Source organism: Zingiber officinale, chromosome 5B (assembly GCF_018446385.1).
Source record: "Zingiber officinale cultivar Zhangliang chromosome 5B, Zo_v1.1, whole genome shotgun sequence".
NCBI lineage: Eukaryota > Viridiplantae > Streptophyta > Magnoliopsida > Zingiberales > Zingiberaceae > Zingiber > Zingiber officinale.
The window spans coordinates 133,805,202-133,833,083 of record NC_055995.1 but is presented as its reverse complement, the minus strand read 5'-3'; the positions used below and the strand labels follow the sequence as shown (position 1 = coordinate 133,833,083).

The following is a 27,882-nucleotide window of genomic DNA, read 5'->3' as shown; positions in this document are numbered from 1 at the left end:
ATAAGCTCTTCAAATATATTTGATAAATTTTTTTACAAATAGCTTATAAATTGTCAAAATAAACTGTTTGACAGCTTATAAGTTGTTAAAAAAAAAGTAAGGGAGACCTTATTTTTTTTAAAAAAAAATTTATTTTAATAATTTTCTTCTCTAAAATATTCTTATATATTTTCATTAATCTCCATCTTATCCTCTATAGATTTTTACAAACCTAACAACACTCTCTACATCAACTTCTTTTCCCAGGGCACGAAGTCTCCGATACTCCCTTCCATTTCTTCTCTCCCCAGTGCACAAATTCTCTGACTCGATTAGAATTTTTTTTTTATCTAACTTTTTCTTAGAATTTAAAAAAAATAAAAGTGTCAAATATATTATTGATCAATTTTTAACTATAATTTTTATTAGAAATATTAATGATTATCATTAAATTTTTGAAAATTTCTAAATTAAAATATCAAATAGTTTTATTTTTTATATAAGTTTAACCTATTATAAAAGTGTTAACTAGTTTCGTTTGTTTTATATATATATATGTGTGTGTGTGTGTGTGTGTGTATGTGTGTGTGTGTGTTGAGAGATGTTTTGTGCGCGACAGTGAGCGATGCACAGACGTGGCGTTGCCAGCTCGATTTCGCTATAAAAAAATATGTCATTTATTCTCTCTCCCCTTCCGCCTTCTATTCAAAACTTCTGCGTGAGAAATTTCTCAAATTAAAATCTCCCTCGACGTTCTCTCTCTCCCTTCGTCTCCATCGTTCGTCGGACCTCACGCTCCAACCGGGAAAGTTTCACCAGCGTCTTCAATCTCACAACTGATGTGAGAGCTTACCACCTCTCTCCTTCCCAATGGTAATTCGTTTCATTTTAATTTGTTATTTCCCACCGTTATAGCATACATATATTAGAAGGATTAATGCTATAACGTGTAGGGATGACGCCAACTACAAATGCCTGCAGGCTACAACCATGTCTGTGCATTAGCTGCTACACGTTTAGCAGCTACAAACGTGAAGCAACCACTTGGTAAGTCATTTTTTTGTGGTGGCTTCATTTTCTAGCAGATATTACCCCTACAAATATTTAAGTTCATGTATATCAACTTGGTAAAAAATTATTTGAAATTATTTTTTTACTGATGCAGCGCCTTTGCTTCGCTTCTAAATGTTGCAGCAACTACTTCGCAGCAAACTGTCCTTGTAGCTGCTACAACTTGTTGCAGCTAACTTGGAATGGTGGTCATAGAAGGAAGGAAGGATTTATGCTACAACGTGCAAGGCCGACGCCTGCTACAAACGCTTGCAGCCACATGGACTTTCATTTGCTACTACAAGTTATAGCAGCTACTTAGACAGTTAACTACTACACCTTGTAGCAGCTAACTGTCCATGTAGCTGCTACAATGTGTAGCAGCTACTTCGATAGTTAACTGCTACACCTTGTAGCAGCTAACTCTTTATGTAGCTGCTAAACTTGTAGCAGCCGCTTGGTAAGTCATTTTTTTAGTAGCTATATTTTCTAGCAGATATTAACCCTAAAAATATTTTTATAGTTGTATATTCACTTGCTAAAAAAATATTTAAAATTATTTATGCTATTCCAGCGCCTTTGCTTTGCTGCTACACGTTGTAGCAGCTACTTCGATAAATAACTGTTATACCTTGTAACAACTATATTTTATAACAGATATTATCCCTAAAAATATTTAAGCCGATGTATATCAACTTGGTAAAAAAATTATTTGAAATTATTTTTGTTGATGCAAGGCCTTTGCTTTGCTGCTAAACATTGCAGCATCAACTTCGTAGCTAACTATCCATATAACTGCTACAACTTGTAGCAACTAACTTGGAATGGTGGTCGTAGAAGGAAGAAAGGATTTATACTACGATGTGCAAGGTCAGCGCCTGCTACAAATGCCTGCAACCACTTGGACATCGAATGCTGCTACAAGTTGTAGCAGCTATTTCGACAGTTAACTGTTACACCTTGTAGTAGCTAACTGTCCATGTAGCTGCTACAACGTGTAGTAGTCACTTGGTAAGTCATTTTTTTGGTAGCTACATTTTCTAGTAGATATTATCCCTAAAAATATTTTTGTAGTTGTATATCAACTTGGTAAAAAATTATTTAAAATTATTTTTACTGCTGCAACGCCTTTGCTTTGTTGTTACACGTTGTAGCAGCTACTTCAATAAATAACTGTTACACCTTGTAGCAGCTAACTGTCCATGTAGCTGCTACAACTTGTAGCAGCTAACTGTCCAAGTAGCTGCTACAACGTTGTAGCAACTCTTACATAAGTCGTTTTATGTTAAATTGTAATTTCCTCTCATCTTTTCATATTATATATCGTTTATCTATGAATATCTTTACAGGATGTCTCGGGTGGTAAACTGTTAATTAATTCCATAGCTAGTTGCTACAACACTGTAGTAGCTACTCGGAATGATAGCTGGTACAACGCTGTAGCAACTACTCGGAATGATAACTGCTACAATGGCGTACAGTTACACGGAATGATAGCTGCTACAACTCTATAGCAGCTAAGTCTACGGTTAGCTGCTGTAAAATTGTAGCAGCTACTTGGAACGATAGCTGTTACAACGTTATAACAGCTAACTTGACGGTTAGCTACTACAACGTTGTAGCAGAAACCATCGAGGTAGCTGTTACAGCGTTGTAGCAATTACTTGGAATGTTAGCTGCTACAACGTTGTAGCAGCTACTTGGAAAGATAGTTGTTATAACGCTGTAGCAGCTAACTCGATGGTTAGCTGTTACAATACTATAGCAGCTACTTGGAATGTTAATTGCTACAACACTATAATAGTTATTTGGTTTTTGCTATGTGATATACGCAGACTGCATAGTAGCTAAGCGAGCTAAGAGGGCGAGCGGGCTATCAGTCGATCTGGCGAGTAGAGAGGCTAAATGCGCTTTTGCCGGACGACCAAAGAGACCAGGCAGGCTAAGCGTCCGGGCGGACGAAGCTTAGAAATCGGCCGGGCGAGTGCGCTGAGCGAACCGATCTGCCTCTTTCCTCTACATCTTTTCTCCGTTCACACATATCCAACAGAAGATTTGGCATCTATAGCTGGTACTTTCAAAGTTTTATTTCACTTTAATACTAGATCTTAATAAATATAGCTGCTATAATTATCTTTGTTTTTGCAGGTTCTAACAACATGCCCTTGGAGTAATGAAGCTAGGTTTACCAAACTCTAAACTAGCGATAATTTTCTTTCTACTCTGATTCTTACGCTGTTAGTCCATTAATCATCTGAAAAGTATTACATAAAGTCTCCCTATGTATTCATTAATCCATTGATCTTTCTTGTATCCTCGATCCCTAATTCTGCCATTAATGAATTGATGGGTCTCCAAAAATCTATTAATTTCAAATTATATGAGTGACCATTGAATTATTAATAGGGATTGGGACTAGTTAGTTGCATTAGCAATAGCACAGATACACGTTGTACGGTTGTAGCACCTCACTTCTCTAGAGTTGCTGCTACAATGTTTAGCAGCTAATCCGTACTAACTGCTACACAGTATAGCAGCTACTTATGAGAAGCTACACATTGTAGCAACTCGCTTTAATACTGGATCTTGATAATGTTCAACTTATAATTGTCTTTGTTATACTAGTTCTTGATAGGTAGCTGTTACAACATGAAGTGTGTTGTAGCAGTTACGAACCAGCAATTGCTACAACATCAACTTGATTAAAATTAAATTTCATTGACTCCTTCCATTGCATTTAATGTGTTATCTAGAAATGATTAAAAATATTGGAGAACAAATTCAAGCACGGTGTTTAACATCTATCCACAGAATAATCACAACAGCTAGTTGGCAGTAGCTGCTACATCATGTAACAGCTACTCAGGAGTAAGAAAATAAGGCGTAGCAGCTATAAAATACATTTATACCTTTCTTGACAAAATATTATCAATAAATTTACATTTCGATTACATCATAAGTTTAATATTAAACATAGTGTTCAGAACCCCCATGAGCGCTCACATTATTCTCATAAGTTGTACAACGTCATTTTCATATTGGCCGAGTTGCGTCCACAGTCTTCTCCATGAGCGATCACCCTTAATCAACGTACAGAGTGTTGTGAACACCAAACAACTTCCATTATTTTCCATGTCTCTCGTATCCTTTGGTCGTGGATGGGAAAAGTTCGTCGAGGCGATCATCCTCTCCCTAATCCAGGAGTATTCCTCAAGGCATTGCTGAGGCTCTTCGTCGGCAACACGGAATATTGGGAGAACTTAAACTACTCCATGAGCAGCCTAACCTCATCAACATACACTCATTGGGGCTAGACGCTAGTGGTTCCTTTAAAGAAATTCCTTTACGAATATGAAAGTTTACACTAGACTGTGGAAGGCAACAAGACCGCTTTATCAATCCCGATTTGGAAGCAAGATACACTTCAAGATTTACAGTGGATGTCATGAAAGAAATGACAAAGGTGGTGTCGAGAAAATGTCAGCAATCCATGAATAAGCTACTCATTTCCATTGGGATTTCATGAACGGATCCACCCTCTGTTATATAGGAACACAACGGTGCTATACAATTCAATTTGGGAGTAGGTATATTCATGAGCCCACAGTTGCCCTTTTGACAAAGCAGGATTTTACCAGTAGTCATGAGTCATGATTTATGATAGCTATGACTAGTCATATGAGTTATGTCAACTATGAGTGGTCATTCTATGGATGATGAGAGAGTAATGGACCAGATTTAGTAAGTTGTCATTGAATTAATTTATGTGTCTCCATAAATTCATTAATTTCAATTTATATAAGTGGCCATTAAATTATTAATACAGATTAGGGCTTGTTAGCTGTATCGGCAGTAGCCACTACACGTTGTAGTAGCTCACATCTCTGGAGTAGCTATTGCAATTTGTATCAGGTAAGTCGCACTAACTGCAACACAGTGTAGCAACTAGTCTTGAGAAACTGCTACACGTTGTAGCAACTTCTGCTAACTAGCTATTACAGATTGTATTCGTGATTATCTTTATTGGACATCTCGGATGATAAACTGGTAATTAATTTCATAGCTAACTGCTACAATATTGTAGCAGCTACTTGGAATGATAGCTACTACAACTCTATAGCAGCTAACTCAATGGTTAGCTGGTACAACATTGTAGCAACTACTTGGAATGATAGCTGCTACAACTTTGTAGCAGCTACTTAGAATAATAGTTGCTACAACGATGTAGCAGCTACTGCCATGGTAGAGTATACATTATATGCATAGAAGGAATCAAGGCTTGACGGTTAGTTATCCTTGTCTTTACTGCCTGTCTTATCTTTTCACAGGTTTTAATGAGTTGTACTATCTGTAATTTGATGACCTATTTTTATGGTATTGGAAAGACACTCTGGTTTGACTTGTCTTTATCAAGAGTTAATGATGTCAGAACTCATTTTCCTATAAATCGTCTATCAACCTAACTCCCTCTTTCACACTACCTAGCCCTTCGTTCTCTTATACATTGGGTTTATTGTAGTTGTTCAAGGAACATGTCTTTCTTTAGCAGGAAGAAGAAACTCACTCTGGGTGGTGTTAAAGAACCCCCTATCGAAGAGGATTCAAGCTCTACATCTTCTTCCTTCGAAAGACCATCTCTATTAGTAAAATCGTCTGCTTCTCGGTTTGTATTATCCATTCTTCTTCTATTATATATATCTTTCATTCCTTGAATTTACAAATTTTCTAAAACAATCCTAATAGGTATCTCAGTCTAGCCATGGAACATCATGTTGTTTATGGCTATATTAAGATTCTCACAGAACAACGGAACCAGGCGAGGAAGGAGTTAGAAGCTGCCCTTTTCCGAGAGAAAAAGAACCAAACTGAACTTGTACAGCTACGACGACAACTGTCCCAAGTTAATGGAGAATTAGAGGATGTTATAAATCAAATGAATGAATGAAATATCATTCTTTGTGAGGTTTAGCCTAACATTTCTCTAGCAATGCTGCCCTTCTACGAGAGAAAAAGAATCAAACTTAATTTGTTCAAGTGCAACGATAAATATCCCAAGTTAATGTAGGATTAGAGAATGTTATAAATCAAATGATTATAGCATTAGAGTTTATAATAACTTTTTGACTTAAGATCTTGTTTGTCTTATATTATTATCTTTGTTTAGAATATTAATATTATTCTATTCATGTATATCAAACCCAACTATAGTCTCCAAGTCTTTTTTCATTTACGCTCAACAAGATGTTACTCTGTCAATCTCAATTTTTTATTTAGATTAATTAAATGAGCTTCTAGATGTTGTATCAGTTAATGTATAAATAGTTAGAAACTGCTACTTGTTGTAGCAGCTACTGCAGCACCTTGTAACAGCTAGTTGTCAGAAGCTGCTACAACGTGTAGCAGCTTCTCAAGAGTAGCTGTTACACTGTGTAGCGGTTATGATGGATTAGCTGCTACACATTGTAGCAGCTACTCCAGAGACGTGAGATACCACAACGTCTGGCAGTTACTACGGATTAGCTGCTACATATTGTAGCAACTACTCTAGAGATGTGTGCTACTACAACGTATAACATTTATTGCGGATTAGCTGCTACACATTGTAGCAGATACTCCAGAGATGTGTGTTACCACAACGTGTAGCAGTTGCTGCGAATTTGCTGATACACATTGTAGCAGCTACTTCAGAGATGTGAGCCGCTACAAGCTACAACAGTTACTGGTGATGCAAATAACAAGCCCTACTCCCTATTAATAATTCAACGATCAGTTATATATTTTAAAAATAATAAATTTATGGAGACACATCAATTAATTAATGGTGACCTACCACATCTGGTCCATTGATCCGTAACGTTCATAGAATAACCACTCATAGCTGTCATTTATGACATGTATGACTAGTCATACTTGTCATAAACCACGACTCGTGAAGAATTCAAAAAGCTGTTTTGTCAGAAGGCCAGTTGTGGATGTGTGAATACAACTATTCCCAGATTGAATAATAAGCGCCTCTGTTTTCCTATATAATAGAGGTAACCAGGCTCATTTCATGACATCCAAAGATAAATGAGTAGCTTATAAATGGATTGATGATATTTTCGCGGCACCACCTTCACCATTTCTTTCATGGCATCTAGTCTACATCTTCAAGTGTTTCTTGCTATAAATGCGGGAATGAGAAAGTGGCCATGTTGCCTTCCACGGTCTAATGTAATCTTCCATATTCATAAAGGAATATCTTTAATGCGAACATCATTGTCTAGCCCTGATCAAAGTACGTGCATGTGGTTAATCCGCTCATGGATTAGTCTAAATTCTGTACAAAATCCTGTGTTCGCGATAAAGAGCCTCGGGAATGCACTGAGGAATCCTCATGGAGTAAGCACTGGATTCTTGCCTTGACAAACTTCTCTCATCCTCAACCAAATGACGTGAGAGAAATGGAAAACAATAAGAGACCAATGTGAGAGGTCATGGGGGTTTAGAACACTGTGATCACTGTGTTCAATATTACACTTACAATGTAAGGGAAATGTAATATTTGATTGACAATATTACACTTACGATGAAATCTTTGCCATATTGCCAATAAATGTATTATTTGAATTTTATTTCATAGGTATGTTGTGATATGATAATACGGTAAATTAAAATGGACTCATGAGTCATTATCAAACTCACGAACAAGGAACATGAGGTCCACGTTGTAGCAACTAGAGTGTGGTAGCTGCTACACCATGTAGCAACTAATGGGGTCAATGAAATTTAATTATAATTAAGTTGATGTTATAGCAATTACGGGTCGGTAACTGCTACAACATATGACTTCATGTTGTAGCAACTATCTATTCGTAGTTGCTACAACACAGAGGGAGGCATTATATAAGACATATCAGATTATTAATAGAATAATAGTATAGAAATCAGAGTAGAATAAGAAATTCTACCAATCCTCGTTATTTTAGGAAAAAGGTGATGATTTGAATAAATCTTACCTTGTTTAAAAGATCAAAAGAGGAAGCCTTAAGAATAGAAAAGGAACGAAAACATTTGTGAATGTTCTATTATAATAGTTAATCTTTCATTATAGGCAAGGGAGCATATACATACGCCGCTCTACATATAAAATGTCACTTTTTGTCTATTATGATATCGACAGTATGACAGAAGTTTTTCAAACCGATCTATAATGACCAACAAGGTTGTCAAATTCATCTGTATTAACTAATAATCGCTCATCGACACATTGTAACCCTAGCTTCATAATTCAATGGTCGTGTTGTTAGAACCTGCAACAACAAAGATAATTATAAGCTAAAATTTATCAAGATCCAGTAATAAAGTGAACTTTTCCAACATGTAGAACTTCTCAAGAGTAGCTGCTTCACTCTGTAGCAGTTAGTGCGGATTAGCTGCTACAAATTGTAGCAGCTTCTCAAATGTAACTGCTACTGTTGGATCGTGAAAGTCGATAGGGGGGTGAATATCGATTTAAAAAGTCGAAAAGAAGATCGAGTACGCAGCAGAAAAATTGAAATTGAAACAATGCTAACATAAGTAATTTTTTACTTGGTTCGAAGCCTTGGTCGACTCCTACTCCATGGCTCACACTCGTCGAGTGCTTTCGTTAGACAATTTACTAGCAATTCGAATAAGTTTTTACAAATTGAAAGTACAGGAATGCTTAAGAAGATTAAATATCAACAATAATTAAGAACGAAAGGAAATAGTGCGGTGTCGGAGAAGCTTTAGCGTCGCAGGAGCACAACACGGCAGAGCAAGCTTTGGAAGGCTTTGTTGTGTGTTGTTCTTTGCTCCAGGATGCATCCTCCTTATATAGGAGGCTCCGAGCGCCCGGATCCCTTTCGGGCGCTTGGACTGTGACGTAGCCCGTCTAACCAGAGTACTCCACGTGGCGCCGTGCGTCGGGGGTAGAATTTGCATTTCGGGCGCCCAGACCACTCTTCTCCAGAAAGTCCTTCTCCTGTAAGAAAGAGTTAGTCTGAGGCAAAATGTAAATTATATTATCCTGCAAAACAAGGTGTTAGCACAGTTATAATAAACAAAGTATTAATTAGATTCTGTCTTACCGAGATCGGAATCTAGTCAAGATCTCAACTTAGAATTCCGAAATGGTTCTAAGTTGGATCGACGCCTAAGTTCCCTTCCCAGGAACGCGTCCTCACAGTCATTCCCCTCTAGTGACTTACCTTAACTTACCTGCCAGACGTCCCGTTATCCCTTCGACCTGTCTGGACTTCGTGCCAGCTATCAGGTCAGCCCGTCGACCTAGCTGGACTTCATGTCAAACATCCGGTCAACCCGTCAACTGGTCTGGGCTTCGTGCTAGCTATCATGTCAACTCGTTGACCTAGCTGGACTTCGTGCCAGACATCCGGTCAGCCCATCTACTAGTCTGGGCTTCGTGCCAGACGTCCGGTCAGCCCTTCGACCCGTCTCGACTTAACCTACTTTGTCATTCATCAAAACTTGAGTTAGACCGTTAGTGCATATATATATATATATATACACACACATGAATATGATATGCTGCGCGATGCTACAGTGTGCGTCGCGCAATATAACAATTTTTTAATATATTTTTTAAAAATTTTGAATTAAAAAACTATTAAAATATTTTTTTAAGAATTTATTTCTAGGATTAAGCTTCTAATTGGATTATAATTTTTAAGCTAATTTTTTTTAAAGATTTTACCTCTTGGGTTTAGGCTTCTCAATTGAGGGGAAATAAAGTTAAAAATAACCATATAAAATGAAATAAAGAAATGTTATGGAGTATTGTAATGTGTTTAGTTAAAAGAAATATTAAAAATGAAATAAAGTATTTACGGAGTATTGTAATGTGTTTAGGGGATATATTAATGTATTAGGGATTTATATAAGGAAATGTTGATTTTTTTAATTCAAAATCTAAAAAAATAATAGATATTATTTTTTTTATTTGTTTAAATTTTGAATTAAAAGATTTATTATAATATTTTTTTAAGATTTTATTTCTAATCTTCCCAATTGGGTTATAATTTTTAAACTATTTTTTTTTTAAGATTTTAATTTTAGTGTTCAGACTTTCCAATTGGATTATAGTGTTTAGTTAAAAGAAAAATTAATAATGAAATAAATTTAAGTAATTATAGAGTATAGTAATATATTCAAGAGATATATCTATGTAATAGGGGTTTATATAAGAAAGTGTTGAATTTTTTAAATTCAAAATCTTAAAAAAAATAATTACAAAAAAAGAGAAAGCTAATACGCTGCGCACAGTTATGTACTGTGCACGACTGTGGGGTAGGATATCAAGGTTTTTTTTAAATTTTTTTTTTTTAATTTTGAATTAAAAAAATAATTAAAATATTTTTAAAAAATTTTATTTCTAGAGTTCATGTTTCCCAATTGGATTATAATTTATAAGTTATTTTTTTTTTAAAGATTTTACCTTTAAGGTTCAGATTTCCCAATTGGATTATAGTATTTAGTAAAAAGAAAATTTAAAATAAAATAAATTTAAATATTTATGGAGTATTGTAATGTGTTTAGGAGATATATTCATTGATTAAGGATTTATATACCAGGAAATATTGATTTTTAATTATTTTTTTAATTCAAAATTTAAAAAAAATAAAAAGAAAAAAAGCGCTGATATCCTGCGCGACGCGCATAGTCGCGCAGGATTAACACACACACACACTCTCTCTCTCTATATATATATATGATAATTTTATTAATTAAAAGATGTTATAATACCAAACACTTTAACCGCTTATATTTTTATAATAGACTTAACAACTTATAAGCTCCTAAAATAACTTATAAACGAGTTTGTAATATATTTTTAATAAATTTAGTTAAACACCTTATAAACAGGGGTGTAAATGAGCCAAGCCCCTCGCGAGCTATTCGAAGCTCGATTCGATAAAAGCTCGTTTGAGCTCGTTTAATGAGGCTCGTTAAGATAAACAAACCAAGCTTAAGTTTCACAATATTCGGCTCGTTAGCTCGTGAACATGTTCGTTAAGCTCATGAATCAACTTTTAAATAAAAATAATAATAATTTTGATATTAAATTTATAGATTTTACACTCTACTTATGAAAAACACAGATAAATATATTAAATTTATTTATTAGAATAAAATTATAAATTTTAATAAGAATATTATAATTTTTTAAAAAATATATAATTTAATTTGTAATGAATATTTAAATTTATAATTTATATTTATTAAGCTTGTTTAGGCTCGATAAAAGCTCGAATAAGTTCGTGAGTCATGAATATATTCGTTAAATAAAGCTCGAGCTCGGCTCGATTATAAACGAGTCAAACTCAAACATCCAAGAGTTCGACTTGGCTCGGTTTGATTACACCCCTACTTATAAACTGTCATAATTAATATTTTCCTATTTAATTAATTATTTAATAATTAATTAATATTTGTTTATATGGTTATTCTTAATAAGTTGAAGAAATGTAAGAGATGATTCTGTTAGTTAATTATTTAATAATTAATTAATAATTTATTTTGTTATATGATTATTTTTAATAATTATGGACCAATAATAACGACAGATAATTTTATGAATTTATCATTTTATTTGTTTTAATATAATAATCAATCATAACTGACGAACTCCGGGCGTACAGATGTTGACCGTTCACTACGAACTATTACCGATTTCCATGTGGCCGGTACAGAAATTTCGTAGAGCCGAACCCAGGACTGGGTTTATCTATATATACGTATAATTCAACCCGACTTTAATGTATAATTTAGGGAAACGCTGGCTGGAGTGTGGGAGAGAAGGAAGAAATGGAGAATGCCGCAGATCGCCCCATCCTAATCCTTCACAATGGCGTCATCGTTACCATGGACCAGTCGTCCCGCGTCTTCCGTGACGGCGCCGTCGTCGTCGCCGGCGACCGCATCGAGGCCGTCGGCCCATCTGCTCAGATTCTCCGCGATTTCTCCCACCTTGCCACGGTCGACTCCGTCGTCGACCTCCGCGGCCGAATCCTGCTTCCAGGTGCACTGCTCCTCCTGTCGTTTAGCTGCTGATTCGATGTTTCATCTTTCCACCCTCATTTTGCGTCTCTGGCCGGTGATTAGGATTCGTCAACACGCATGTGCATACGTCGCAGCAGCTGGGGAGGGGCATCGCCGACGATGTTGATCTGATGACGTGGCTTCACAAGCGTATATGGCCATACGAGTCCCACATGACGGAGGAGGATTCCTACCTCTCCACGCTGCTCTGCGGTATCGAGCTCATCCGATCCGGAGTGAGTGGCTTGTGGTTCTGAAGGATAGCATTTGTTAGAAACTCTCGATCCTTCTACAATAATTTGTATGCTTTGTTTCCCTATCTTTGACGTCATAGAATTCATATGGTTGAAATTGTTCTTTGCAAGCCGTTACCGTCCTATATAATCATGGACTTTTGTGGATATTCAGAGGTTGCAATCTTCGCAATTTCGTTTAGGGGAATTAGAGTATTTGCGACTCAAGTTTTGAGCACAAGGTCTCCAAGCCAGAATTATTCAATGCTTTGGATGATATTGATTGGTTATTTAGCATGAGCTAGTGTGGCATGTTACTATAATATCTGAATTTTATGCCAGTGATTAGGCTTATAATTTTCCCATTATATTTCAATTGGTGGTATTCATCTTTTCAAATGGAAGTTTGTGATTGTAATTTGCGGGTTAATGAATCAGGTAACATGCTTTGCGGAAGCAGGTGGCCAACATGTCAGCGGAATGGCTAGAGCAGTGGAAGAGCTGGGTTTGCGTGCATGTTTAGCAAAATCTTCTATGGACACAGGTGATGGATTGCCTGCAAATTGGAGTGCTTGTTCTACGGACAATTGCATTCAGGTTTTAAATCACACAACACATTCTACACTTTGCAATTTTTGATATGCTCATAGCATGCCCAAATTTCATTTAGATTTTTCACTAAAAAATTTAGACTAAATTTAGGTTATATTGTGCTGTTAAAGTAAGAGAAGAGGAAACTTAAATTGCACTAGAAAATGATAGAAAGCAAACAAAATAACCAGACATGGCATTTATCTTGATTGCAAAGTTCAATTTAATATTTATATTTCTTTTATATCGTTCTTCCAAGGAGTTTTGAAGTAAAATTGTAGCTTAGTATGCCAACACTTTCTAATCCATAAAATATTAATGTTTAACATGTTTTACCTTTCATTCGTCTTTCTTGACAATATTGGACATGATATACTATTTAGTGTACAAAAAAATGTAGATATTTTTTTATTCAATTCTTTAACCACGTTTGAGTTGAGATACCAATAGAAGAGATTCATTGAGAAATTAGAGTCTGATCTACCATTCAATAGTTATGTATAACAAAGTTCGAAATCTCAGCCCAAGCTTAAATTTCAGTCTTTTGGCCAACTCAAGACATGTATGCCCATGTTGAATGCTGGTGTTGGAGGCATGTTGAAGATGAACAGTTGGAGAGGAGGAGACAAGGAAAGGAGAGGAGGAAAACACATGAAACACTGAACACCAGGAGGAGGACCTAAGGGTTGCCTCAAGTGGTGACAAAGTCAAGGGTGATATGACCTTTGATGTTGATGAATGGCGTTCCTGAGTTGATTGAAGGGTCACAGAGTTTCACATGCATCTCTCAAGCTACCTCACTATAGACCATGGGAAGTTTTTGCCTAGGTGAAATCTTAATTCATAGTCTATGGAGAGATTTTGAAATTTTTTTGATGAATTTTTCATGGACCACAAGAAGTTGTCATTGTTACTAGTAGTTATGCGGAAGTCTCACGAGCTTGTGATATCTTCCTCAAGTGAAGTTGCCACTATTGTTGGAAGTTGTATGGAAAGCCCTCATTCCATTGTGAAAGCTTGGCCAACCTTGAGTGAAATAGTTGCCATCTCAAGAGTCTTGTGGAGTTGTCATCATCGTCACAAGGTGTTGTTGGGTTAGGTTTCCTTGTTTTGAGCCTATTTCGTGTGCCAGCCACCTAATGTAACGAGAAGCTTAACCTGTGTTGACTAGTGTGGAACAAAATCTTAATCCATTATATATAGTTACCTCTAGTTTGGGAAATTAGATATGAACATATGCTGCTAGTGTGTGAGTGCAATACTTAGTAAGTAGCCCCACCTCTTACTTTAAGTTGATGCAACAACAAATTGAACTGAAACTTACATAGAGAATTGGACAAAATTGATGAAATAAAGTGACAACTATCTCACATAGAGAAAAACAAAATTTTGAAAATTAGAATTTTATTCATTAACAATTGATCAATTAAACAATGAAAGAAATACCACTAGTTGAGAAACAAATTAATCTCATTAAACTACTACCAAATTACATGTTCCTCCAACCAAATTAAAGGATATCAAACTTTTGAATTTCAACACCTAAAATAAAATAATTATCAAATCAATAAAAAATTTGAAATTCATGTGAGTGCAATCGCCCTCAGGTCAAGGTTGACCAGTTTGACTAATCTCGAGCTTGAGTTTCGATATTTGACAATATGTGAGAGAAGTCAAGCAGGTCAAAGGAGGACCAGATATTTGTCAAGGGAAGTTTTAACTGGACGTTAGGTAACTGAAAGTCTTAGGTTAGTCAATGGGAAATCCTAACTAGAGATTAAGCAACCGAAAGTTATAACTGGTGGTTAGGTGATGGGAAATTCTAGCGAGGCTAGGCAATGAAGACCTAGTTGGGAACTAGGCAGTGTAAGTCCTAGCGGGGTTAGGCAATGGAAGACCTAGTTGGGAAAGGTTGACCAGACACTTGGGACACTTGGTGATCCAATGGGAGTTGACACAAGATGAAAAGTCCAAGTGGGTTAAAGGTTGACCGGACATTTGGTGATCGGAAATCCAACAGGAGTTGGCACGAGATGAAAAGTCCAAGTGAATCAAAGGTTGACTAGACACTTGGCAAAAAGCCCTGGAAAGTTAAGGGTAACCGGATGCTAGGCAATGGGAAGTCCCAACGAGTCACAAATGACTTTAGGTTGGGAAAAGGAACTTTAAACTCGAGTTCAGAGTTTAGGGTTGGGCAATCGATTAGTCTAAGGCCAATCGATTAGGTAGATTGGGAGGTTTTCGCAAAGCTCTGAATCGATTGACTAATTGATTAGGCCTTAACAAATCAATTGGGGGATGTTTTCGTGGGACAATCGGTTAAGGCCAAACCAATCAATTTGAGTAATCGATTGAGGGCTTTTTCACGATAGCACAGAAAGTCTTGCAATTGATTGGGTAATTGATTAGAGGCTTCATAACCAATTGGTATGACTTACCAATCGATTAGTCAGGAAGAAAAAGACATGTTATGTAGGTTTTGATCCATCAAATGGCGTGCAGTCGATTAGGGGCAAGCCTAATCAATTAGGAGGTGAAAAACAATTTGAATAATGTTCATATAAAGGGAGTTCTTCTAGGGCTTTCACCGCCGGTTCTTGGGTGTTGGAGAAGAAGTGTTGTGGCATTTTCCACCACCAAGAGGCAATCCAAAGCAAGAAAAGTGTAAGTAAAGCAAGGTTTATGTTGTAAAGTCGTTTTCGATTTCCTTTGTAATATAGTTTGCATTTCTTGATCGTATTTCTTGTGCCCTAGATCGTATGAGGTTTCTCCACTTCCGGAAAGTTTCCAAGAAGGAGGTTTTCATAGTGGATACTGTGAGAGAGAGTCGGATCCTTGGATTAGTCACCTCAAGAAGGTGGATACCAAGTAAATTGAAGGTGTTAGCATTGTTTCAAGTTTTCTGCTGTAACATCAAGTTCAAAGAAGCGATTGAAACTATTCACCCCCTCTGGCTCTCTACATGTCCTAACAATTCAAATAGACCCTTTGTTTACATTACGCAGTCACTTTGTGCAAGCCATATGTATTATTATATATACACTTCTTTATTGTGTTCGACTATTAGACATAACTGATAGATACTCACCGACTGATGTAGTCTCAGAGAGAGCTATACACTAAGCATCATAATACAGCAGAAGGAAGAATCAGAATATGGTTTGGATTAAGACAGATTATGAATGCAAGTGATCAATTATTACTAAAAACAAGAGATGCGGCTGAGGAATTGAAGACGGGCATCCATATGGTAATCATTTTTGTCTTGGATATTTTCACTATCTTATGCAAAGGCAAGTTTATAAGTTTTAGCAAAATTTTGGAATTTCTTAGATGATGATAATCTAATCAAGCTGATTTATTTACAATTTAGCATTCATATGCAATGTATATAGCATGTTCTGAGAAACATATTAGGGTCAAAAAATTAAAATGTCTATATAACTTACTTCTGAGCTCTGTTTTGCAAAATACAATTAGTTTTATTTGACAACTAAAAAATTCACAATCCTTAAAAAACCGATACCAATTTTATAGTGTTTGCACATCCAAGATTCTAAGAAAATCCAACCTAGAAAAACATAAATGTGTCCTCCATTGGACACAAAGGTCATAGAAAGATTACAAGGAATTCTTAGGTTAAACACAAAAAAGTTATAAAGTATATTGAAAAAGTGTAACCAGACATAACTGCATTGAACTAAGAAATCGTTTCAAACAAAAAAAATTGTTGCCGATGCCTTATATATTTTGCATTTTATCTTTTCTTGGTAAAGATAGATAATTCCCTATCATGATGGCTCTTTGTAAATTGATGGCTTATTTTATGGAATTAAAATTTTGTCCATTAAAAAAAGTACATTTCTATGCATTTGTTTTGAATATTGAAAATTGAAATGGAATCTTCCATGGACTTATGAAATGGAAAATTTGTCATTTCTGCTTAATTTTTATTAAACTCATCACCCTACATTTCTGTATCAGTTTTAACTTTCTTTATATATTAAACTGGGAAGATCTCAATGTTAGGACAATTGAATTTGGAGTATGTGGAAAAGATTTCACTAATTGTGATGCTTGGTTAACGTAGATGGTTGACTAGGGCAATATTTCATATAATTTTGATGTTGGCTTAAAAAAAAATATTCTGTAGCATGTTGCAGAAATCCCTTACGAAAATCAGCTTGTGATGAGCACTAGAAAGGTTGAACATGGTACAGTGACTTACTTGGAGAAAATTGGTCTTCTACGGAGCAACTTGTTGGCCGCTCATTCTGTTTGGCTGAGTGATGCTGAGGTACCACTATCATAGCAGTTACTTTTGCTTTATTGATACGTTGGATTCGTCATTGAACGTATTTGTGGAGTATTCACATGGTTTTAAAATTTGGGCAGGCCGCCAAGTGGCCGCCTCCTAGGCAGTCCAACTGATTCACTGGAATAAAAAATCTGTTTTTTTAAAGTGTTCCTTGGTTATGATCTTCTACATAACGGTCACGTAAGAGAAATCCCACTAGTGAATATGGAAGATATATTGGTTTTTGTGTCCCCCTTATACTGCTGCAGGGAAATAATTTAGAATGAATCATCTTTACCTCCTGTGAATAACAAACGTTTTTTATATGTGGGGATGTAGCTTTCTATAAAACGATTAATAACACTTTTGTTGGAGCTCTCACTGCTGGAATAATAATTATTTGTTTTCCTTTCAACCTCTCTACTCATCCTGCAGGATTTGTAGCAATGACTATAAATTTCTTTCAGCTTGCTCAAGTGTTGCAATTCAAGCAAATAAGGAGTTTGTTTTTCATTTAAATTTATTTCTATGCAGATTGGCTTCTTTGCTAAGGCTGATGTCAAGGTTTCTCACTGCCCTGCCTCTGCAATGCGTATGCTTGGATTTGCTCCCATAAAGGAAATGCATGAAGCTGGTGTTTGTGTTTCTCTTGGAACAGATGGAGCGCCATCCAACAATAGGATGAGCATTGGTATGCATTGAGATCCTTGTATGTGAAATGAAAAACTATTAGTTCAAAGTTTAGCTATTACATAATCTGATAAAACTTGGAAATCTACCTGCATAATAATTGTTAACTTGTGTCTGAAATTTCATTTCCTAGATAGAAGTTTGAATAAAAGTCTGGTGAGCTTCAGAATTCGATTAAACTATTAATATGTCTATGAAAATGTTCCTGACAATATATGAAAAAAAGTTATGAGACCATTTTGTCTTTATGTATTACCTCCTGTCATTCCCCATTAATATACCTATATAGGAAAGTTTAAATTGATGAATAATGTGCTTTTGTTAGAAATTAATCTTTTAGATTTAACTAGGTTTGAGTCATAGCCACATTTGCCCACTAAAGCTAGATAACAACAAAATGATTACATAAATACATATACTTGACTGTAGACAACTTCACGTAAGATGTAACTTGAACAATGTTGGTGTAATTTTCACAAGATTGTGATAGAAACCTTTTTTTTCACCTTTTCCTGGAATAATATTTAACTGCAATATTTGGTGGATGTATTACTTTTTCCTTCTTCATTCAGTTGATGAGATGTATCTAGCTTCACTCATAAACAAAGGAAGAGAAGCTTATACAAGTGGGACAACCAATCCAACTGTTGTGCCTGCTGTAACAGTATTAAAGATGGCCACAATAGATGGTGCAAAATCAGTGCTCTGGGACAATGAGATTGGTTCAATTGAGGTTGCCAAAAAGGTTGGCCAATTATCTGTCCTGTTCTTTTTTTTCCCTCTTATCTCATTCTAATCTTCTTCCTGTTTTGATACTTTGGAAGGATTTTGATAGGAAATTACACTAATCTAGTGTTTTGTAGGAACACTACTTCTACCTCTATGAATAGGATTCCTTTTGAATTCAAAGTATTCCTCATCAACAAGTGATTTAACTTTGATTTTTTTTTCTTTCTGTTTTCAGCCATTTTTTTTTAAATCTATATTATTTTGCTAAATTATTTGTTAATTATTAATGATGTTCAATTTCTTGGGCAAAATAGGATCGGCAAAGGCCAATCTAGATTTGGAATTGGCAGTCTTTGAAAACTATACTAGAAAGTTTAAAACTATATGCTGATATGCCATTTGTTGAACTGATAATAGGGAAGTCATGTAAAGACATGTCAAATTTATTCCAAATTGTAACCAGCATTTTAAACAAAAAATTACAGCAACTAGTTTTCAAGGAAGATTGAAATACTAGTATGAGTTATCATAAACTTAGAACTAAAAAAAGATGATCAAGTTGGTTAGCCTAATGATTTTGTTTGTTAATCTGTTTCTTTCAACTATATTAAGAGTGCTACTGATTCCATACGAGAGATATATTCTGGTGTTACGTGAAAAATCACACATGATTATTATAAAGTACATGTTGATGCATTTTTGTAAACCAAAAAGTTTAATACAAGATTATCTCCTTGATTACATAAGCTTGAATTTGGATATGCTTCTCCAAAAACTCTCATATTTGTGTTTTGAGAAAAATTGATAATAATGCATATTTGTTTGTTTTTCCATCTGACTTAAAATACCAACTCAATTTTCATCATAGATACTTTACCTCCATACCGGGAGATATTCAAGTGTCTTTCTCTTTTTGTTGACATTTCCACCATCATTCTCCCTTTGTCCAAATGCTCTCATTTTGATCTTCAACACTTTTCTTTTCACACATTAAAGGTATAGTTGAAATGCATTATGTTTCCATCTTATGGTAATCCGAATGTTGCTTTGTTTACGGTAAGGAATGTCGGACTTGAAGATGATGGTAACTTGTCCTTCAGACATTCTCTTCTCTTGCGAGATTGTTGATTAAGGCATGCAACCCAATAGGATTACCCCTAAGTCATAAATTTATGGGTCAACATGGATCAAATAGAAGAAGTCAGTTGTTGTTTGGCTTGAATTTTTCAAGAAAAGAAACGGTTGAGATGTGGAGAAAGTTTAAAATTTCATACCATGTCAGCTAGCGAAATTTACCATTTCGTTCGGCACCGCGAGCCGCCACGACCTCTGCCATCCCGTGACTACCATAGGGACATCAGAGTCCACCGTGACCTTCTGCGGGGTCACGGAGGTCACCGCAAGATTAAATTTAAACTTAGGTTTAATTAAACTTATATTAATAATTTCAATCGATTTCTGCCTATCTATTCTTTATACCTTTTTCAGATGAATTATGTCTATTTCACATCTAGGATTTACATATACAACATATATCACTGTCAAGATTAAATTTGCAAAACAAACATTAGGTTGCGTCATATATATCAAAGAGTATATAATAATGATGTATTTGATTCATCAAATACACGGTCAACTCCTAGAGATAATAATAAATTTTTTATTTATTTACCATGTAAGAGATGTCAATATGATTTCGATATTTTTTAAATATGAAATATATTAATTAAAAAATCTAAATATTATTTTTTTTTAAAAAAATAATATTTAGATTTTTAAAAAAATTAATATTTAGATTTTTTTAATTAATATATTTTATATTTAAAAAATAATATTGACACAATATAGTACCAAAACCATATCGATTAGGTCCTAAACTAAAACTCCAATACGGCTGCTCGAGATTTTAAACCATGGGAGATTCACCATGTAGTGATGACACATTTCAATTTTGTGCCGCTTGTGTAGGAGCAAAATTAGATGTGTTGTCGAATAAGGGTGAGATGAAATTACACTTTACTACTCGGTTTGCTATGGAAGTATTTGTAGAAAGTGGAAGGAATAATATTGTATTACTTGTTAATAATACGAGACAATTACATAGTTATATAGATCTCATGAGCAAACCCTAAATATAAAACTTCAATGTGTGACTAAAATCTCTTGCACATAATGCAATTAACCCTAGTTACCTCTAGCGAAGGTTCAGGTTGTGTTTCCTAAAGAGACACAACAACGGAAGGAAGAAGTTGGGGGAAATATTCTTTGACCACCCTTTCTCTCTATTTCCTTAGACATAATGGAGGGAAGGAAGAGGTAGAGGAAATCTTCCTCCAAAGAGCTAGATTTAATTTCTAACATAACTGTGAACAGTCTCCATTTGGGTGGATATATATATATATATATATATATTCTTTATCTTGGTTTTGTTTTCTTTTTGTGTTTTCACTTGTGAATTTTGGAGATTTAAAACCTTGCTCTTTTGTTTTATATGAATTGATAGGAAAGGAAACTCTTCTAGCTTGGTTACTCCCTAGTTGTTTCCTTGTCCAGAGGTAAAACAACCATAAATTTTCCTTCTATGTCAGTCAAGTCAACACTGGTGGAACTCATCTTTCTACATTGACATGCAAATGAAGGTAGATATTTGATATGTCATGAGGTGAGGGCCAGTGGCTTCTACTAATTGTGCTAGATGTGAGGGCATATCCGGGAGGCAAGTGCTTTGTATATGGGAGGCTAGGGTGGGAATGGGATGCTATGCGTGTGTGGGAACTGGAGGCATGACATATCTTTTGAGTGATGGATTTTGACAAAGTAAGCTACTATTTTTTCTGGCTCATTGGTGCCATCGATACCACATGTTGGAACAGTCGATACTCTATTTTTCTTGGGTCGAGGTTGAAACATTGACTATTGAATGAAACTTAAGCTTGCTTCTAACATTCCCCTCTCAAGCTGAAGCGTAGGTACTATCTATGTCTAGCTTATTATATAAACTAGAAAATGTAGACTATGGCATGACCATGATAAAAATTGAACAAAGCTTAAGAAAGAGTTATTGGAGTGAGAAAGCATCAATTTTTCTGGCCTTAGAATAGCATATTGATAGAGAAAAATGAAGCAAGAGAGGACAAAGTGAGATCTCAATAATTTATCTTGAGTGGACTTCTCCTGCTGGTTCATATGATAGCATGTGACAAACATATGAAAGGGGAGAAGGATCAACAAGGCTTTAGGACAAAGATAAATTGAAGGATGAGATAAAGGCCTAAAAAACAAGTCTGTTAATTGGGTTCTCCTAGCATGGTCTAAACAACAATGCATGATAGGCTAAAGAAAGGAGAGATGGAGAACATTGACAAGGTTCCTAACGTCGACATGAAACATACAAGAGTACATGAAGATATCCATCAAGAATAAAGAAGACAAGATGTGGAGGTAAAAGGAAATATATGCAAACCAAGGTAAAAGTAGAGGTGAGCAATCAGTTTAAACCAAACCGACCGAACCAATTAAACTGAAAACCGAACCAACCGAACTAACTAAACTTTTCAAAAAAATCGGATAAAACATTGGTTAATTTGGTTTTCAACCGAAATAACTGAATTTTCCGATTTGGTTTGGTTTGATTAGGTTTGGTTCGGTTCAACTCATAATATCAATTTAGTTTGGTTCTGGCTTAGTTCAATTTGATTTGGTTTGGTTCCGATTTGGTTTGGTTCAACTCATAATATCGGTTTAACCGAATTTTGATTTTAAAACCGAAACCTAACCGATTAAACCAATATTTCTAGAAAAAAAAATTCCGAATTAACCGAACTGAACTTTTAACTTCGGTCGGTTCGGTCGGTTAATTCGGTTTAGCCGAACTTTTGCTCACCCCTAGGTAAAAGAAGAAGATGCTGGTACGAGAAAGAATCCTTTGAAGCAGCAGGTAGTAGGAAGAAGAATGAGCAGCAGAGAGGAGTGTGCAGTGTGCTCGAATCAGGTCTAGAGGAATAATAGAGGGATGCCTTGGAAGACTGAAGTTGGCAGAGGGGAAGGAGACGAAACTTTGATTGATGAAGGTGATCATGTGATGTAGAATTTCAGATGTAGGAGCCATCGGTGTTGGAAGGTGTGGTCTGGATAGAGGAAGAGGTGAAGAGGCTGTTTATTGCTGGAGGAAGTAATTTATCTTTCTGTTGTGAAGGATGAAGAAGCATAGTGTACATAGGAAGAGTAGTTGTTAGGCAAGAAGAAGCATTGTCAGCCAAGGGAATCACATGTTCATCTTCAACAAAACTTGATCATGGTGGTGGAACACAATTTGGAGAGGTGGACGACCCATTGAAGGGTTCCTCCACCTGTATGGCTAATGCTGCCACAACCCTTTTGCAGCTGTTGCTTTTGGTCTTGAAACCAAAATATCAACAACGGGGGCAGACTCCAACACCAGGAGGAAGTTGACGCCGCCTTTGATTTTCACTAATGTAGAAGCGGAGAAGGGCCACTCTACAAGCATGGGAAAAAATTCCAGAGGTGGCTATCATCCACTTGAAGTGGTTTGCCAACAAAATCATTGAGTTCAACACGCACATGATGCATCAGATCTGGTACAATCCGTGTTCATGGAAGACTATAAAGGAGAAAAGGTTTACTAACAGGAACATCCGTGAGGAAAAGATGCCTGAATTGATTTTTGTATGAGTTGATCAAAAGGAAATCTTACAAGAGGAATAAATGAATGAGGACTGGGTAATGGGGATAATTATGTGAGAGGAATATTTAAATAAAGGTAGCTGTCACCAAAAGTGCAGCCTCCCCCTAAGGTGATTATTTCTAGAAAACCTAACCCAAGAGAATAACTCTAGTACCATGTAGAAAGTGGGAAAAATAATATTATATCACTTGATAATGGTTTGGACTTATGATAAAATTCTAAATATAAAATGTCAATGGAGAACTAAACTCACTAGGTATAACTCTATTTCAAAATATGAGAGTTATGTACGGTTTTCCACTTTCATCTTTGCTTTTTTTGCTTGCCTCACTCTAGTTTTAATCTTGCATGTAGAGTTGTGGGGTTGTTAAAGGGGTTCAAAAGTTTGATGATCAATTAATATTAACTTGATCTTAAGCATTTTTGGTTAATACTTTGGCCTAACAAAGTTAATTGGTAAGTTCTCAAACCTGAGCAAGTTGTTGCCAATTTGTTTCATAATGAATTTAATCCTAGACATGCAAGGTGCTTGGAAAGTATTGTCCATGTATTGTAGGGCTATACTGGGTCTCACATGTTGTGAATTAGAGATGATTCTGGGTACATTGCTCCTGATTGTGTCTTCTACTTTCTAAAGTTTTCATTTTTTAAACAGGCTGACTTGATAATTGTCAATCCTTTTTCATGGACCATGGTTCCATTGCACGATTGGTAAGCTTTGTTTTTAATTGCAATGTCCAGAGAATAATTCTTAATTTATAATTATAATATGAGTATGACTGTCTATACAGTTGCATCAAGCAGAAGGATAACATAATGTTTTCAGTTAACTGGAAAAGACATGTTATTTTCTAGTAAACTTGAGTTTAAAAATGAATATTTTGCCATTTTTCTTGATTTCTTGATTTTTAACCTCATTGGAAGGTGCTAACTATGATATGGAACTTGCAGTATCTCCAGTCTTGTCTACTGCATGAGAACCGAAAACATTGATTCAGTCATGTGCAATGGTCAGTGGATCATGAAGGACCATAAAATCTTGAGAATAAATGAGGTGCATACCACTAGTTTCTATTATAACCTAGAATGACTTAAATCTGCTGAAATTCTGCCTTTGTTCTAGTTGCTTATATGATTTTCAAAGCATATTTTCAGATCTGCAATGTTTTTCACTATTCTTAAGCCAAACCGTATGCACTATTTCAATTAGGTTTTAGGTTCAAATTTAATGCATAAGCATTTTTGTGCTAAGTGTTACATATTATTATTTACTAAGTCGTTAATCAAGAACAAGCTGCGTTCAATTTATCTGGGGTCCGATGCATGTATTATGATGTAAGGCCATGTTTTAGCACCTTCACAATAAGTAAATTGATTTTGGAAGGCAAAATAAATAGTATATAAGAAAGTACTTGCGGTGTCATAGCTTTTCCTAAAATGCATCTTTAGTTATGGATTCACGTAGACTCTACTGGTGCAAAGATTTCTTGTTCCCTTTGAAAAATTCAGCAAGTAAAACCTTTGAAACTATGCAGTTTAGGTACATATTAAACCAAGGGCAGGATCAGCATTCAAACTGCTCTTTTAATTTATAAGTAGCTTTATCATAAATAATATTGGATCATCTTCTATAAGGAAAATGACTAGCATAGCAGAGTTGAACATTTAATGCAATTACATCAATGTAATCAATATGCAATCACTAGTTAGCCTGAGATTCTAGCTTCACAGTTCAGGTTACTTTTAGCTGGCATGGAGTAAAGAAACTCCATGATCATTGCTTCATGATGATTGTCTGTTTCAACACAAGATGGAGCCATGGATATCCTAGATTCATTTGATGCATAAATGTTCTGGCAGCTGTATGCATTTTGGCTGCAACCAAGATGACTCGTTACTCTACTTAGAACTTTTTGTCTATACGTCCTAATCTAATCCTCATTCCTCTGTATATTGCATTGTGGTTACTCTACTTAGTTCAGGTTACTGCTGACCAATGTCTAATCATCCTCGTTGTCATGACCCAACTAGGTGTGCATGGCCTTGACATGGCATGGAACTCACGAGGATTGTTTACAAATATACTAATGAACACCACCAGACCACAATGATATAAGCAAAGTCATTAAGCTCAACATTTATTGCAAAAGAACAACACGAGTATTCTCACAAAACATAACTGCAAATCCAACAAGATAGCATAACTGTTCTATGACATAAACAAGAGAAAACACATAGGAAACACACAAAAATTTAAAAAAAATGTATGAAGCCTCCTCCAATCAATCCTAGCAAATCTGACTCCAAACCACTAAGGATCTAGATACCTGCTCCTCGAATGGAAAGAGAATGAGAGGTCAACAAGGAAGACTGCAAGTAGAAATGATGAAATGTGCAAGGTAATAAGGGAGATAGTTAACTTCAAAAGTGTACTGCATTTTAATGACGTAGGTTAAAACTGCATTGCATGAATATAATACTACTTGACAAGGATATAAACCAACTGCTATTTACTAAGGTACTACAATTGATTGACTGTAGTCTAGAACCACTCATGGGTATTATCATTTGTACTTCTCATATTGCGACAAAGAGCGGCACCACAAGCACACTCTCCACAGATGCGACTACTGAGATAGACCTAGATCATCTTAGCCATCATGGCCAACGAACAAATTAGGAGAGAAAATAATAATAATAACAATTAAGTCTTATTCCACTAAGTGTGGTCAACTAAACTAGGAGAGAAACCAATATATATATTACATGCTGATGTTATGTTGTGCATTGCGTAACATTTTTTTATTTTTTATTTTTTGTTTTTTTAAGCTTAGGGTTTATCTTTAGGATTTAGGGGTTAGGATAGTGTTAAGTCTAAATAAATAAATAAATATATACATACATATAAAAAAAAGTCAACCAGCATATACAACTGCATTGATAATCTGCGTGCATAGCACCCACTATGATGTATGTATTAAGAATATGCTATGAGGTCAACATGATAATATAAACAAAACAAGCAGAGTTGACAAGGTAACATCAAGATTTCCTTGCAAGGATCAGCACAGTGAGCTCACTAAGGTGAGACTTACGTTATCACCGCCCTCAACCTCATATACAACATCAAACTGCAAACTTAATTCACCACTCTAATACTCACTACTTGCTATCACTCAAATCTTTCCTTTTACCTCCAACAAGGTAACATCCGAGTTAAATGTGCACTCTCGATATACCTCATTGCTTCCAACTAATTTCCTCTATCAAGTATCTCACCACTTGACAAGCTGCAAGGTAGCTAGGATACCAAACTGGCTCACTTCCCCATTCTACCACCATCAACTCAAGGACACCTCACGCTCCGAAGCCCAAATATCTACTTGGCAATCTTCTCTTATGATCCCACCTGATGCAAAGGAAGGAGGAACAAGAATCTACCCTGTGATACCTAAATCCTTTTCTCCTCGATGAGAACTAGCAGAATCTCTACTTATTATCCTCTAGGGAACATGATGAAACTTTAATCTATCTTCACCAAATGGGACCTTTATGAAAGATGGATTTTCTAACACATACAATGCAATATTGTCATTCAGCAACATTTGATTGTCATACATATGAAACTGCAAATGAATCACATTCCATGGAAAATGTATGATTCTATTGGAAGATGGTTAGTTTGAGTTGAAGTTAGCATGCTTCATTGAGTAGTTCCATTAAGTTGTGCTTATCTTATCAATGAAACTACTGATGATATCTAAATTTTGCATGGTCTTTCTTGATCTACATATTATCGTTTTTCCTATGGACAGGAAGAGATTGTCTCATTAGCAATCCAAGCTGCAGATGCTCTCCTAAAAAGAGCAGGGATTAGTCTTCCTGAAAGAATGAACTATTTGTGATCGTTTTGCAGCTTTGCAGAAACCACGTACGTCCATCAATAAAAGCTAAGTATGAACTATTTCTGATTTTTTTGGTCATGCAAAAAAGTGGCTTTGCCGTCTCCAATTTAAAAGCTCAACCAACTATTCCCTTGTTGTCTAGATGGCCATGCAATAAGACATCTTGGAGAATTTTACTATGAAAAAGCCTGAACCTATTGCTGGAGAAACTCCAACTGGGATGTTCTTCCACTTGATGTAAAATCTTTGCATTATTTTTGATGAATAGATGATGAGTTTGGTGCTCTCTACTCTCCAGGTCGAGCAACATGCACAATCTCTGGAGTTGAATAAATAAGTTCGGAAGAAAAGTTTGCCTTAGTAAAAATTTTAATATCATGGTCTTTTTTTATGTTGATAAAATTCATAAAGGGCATCCTAACAGTGTTAATCTTGTATTTCTCTTTAGATTTTGTGCCTGCTTGTTGGTCATTCAAGGCAAACACAGTCGTTGCTAAACGTAGCGATTAAAAGATGCAATTTATTACACAGATTTGAGCTTTCATCCCTTACAATTATTTATTTATTTATTTTATTAATTAATTTGTCAGCACTGTATTTGACTGCTGACCAATGGACAACCTTCCAGAGTCATCCACG

The 27,882-nt window shown here is 35.6% G+C and overlaps 1 protein-coding gene across 2 annotated transcripts; it reads left to right on the top strand.

Annotated features, from left to right (window-relative positions):
- The first annotated feature begins 11,809 nt into the window (after positions 1 to 11,809).
- Positions 11,810 to 27,787, top strand: LOC121986107 (5-methylthioadenosine/S-adenosylhomocysteine deaminase-like). 2 transcript variants are annotated; one of them, XM_042539917.1, is made up of 11 exons: positions 11,810 to 12,073; positions 12,157 to 12,329; positions 12,765 to 12,923; positions 16,018 to 16,167; positions 17,071 to 17,214; positions 17,749 to 17,905; positions 18,477 to 18,649; positions 23,994 to 24,049; positions 24,290 to 24,392; positions 27,154 to 27,269; positions 27,386 to 27,787. In XM_042539917.1, exons 1-10 carry the CDS (start codon positions 11,860 to 11,862, stop codon positions 27,241 to 27,243), a joined length of 1,419 nt encoding a protein of 472 aa, XP_042395851.1. In that variant the 5' UTR covers positions 11,810 to 11,859; the 3' UTR covers positions 27,244 to 27,269; positions 27,386 to 27,787. The 2 variants fall into 2 exon arrangements, with proteins under 2 accessions (XP_042395851.1, XP_042395850.1); XM_042539916.1 differs by having other exon boundaries at positions 27,154 to 27,292.
- Positions 27,788 to 27,882: the final 95 nt, after the last annotated feature.

Excerpts from the sequence above, each read along its gene's own strand:
- LOC121986107 (XM_042539917.1), top strand. The coding sequence starts at position 11,860 with ATGGAGAATGCCGCAGATCGCCCCATCCTAATCCTTCACAATGGCGTC. Across the intron at positions 12,074-12,156 it reads CGGCCGAATCCTGCTTCCAG|GATTCGTCAACACGCATGTG; the intron begins GTGCACTGCTCC and ends GCCGGTGATTAG. Across the intron at positions 16,168-17,070 it reads TGAAGACGGGCATCCATATG|CATGTTGCAGAAATCCCTTA; the intron begins GTAATCATTTTT and ends AATATTCTGTAG.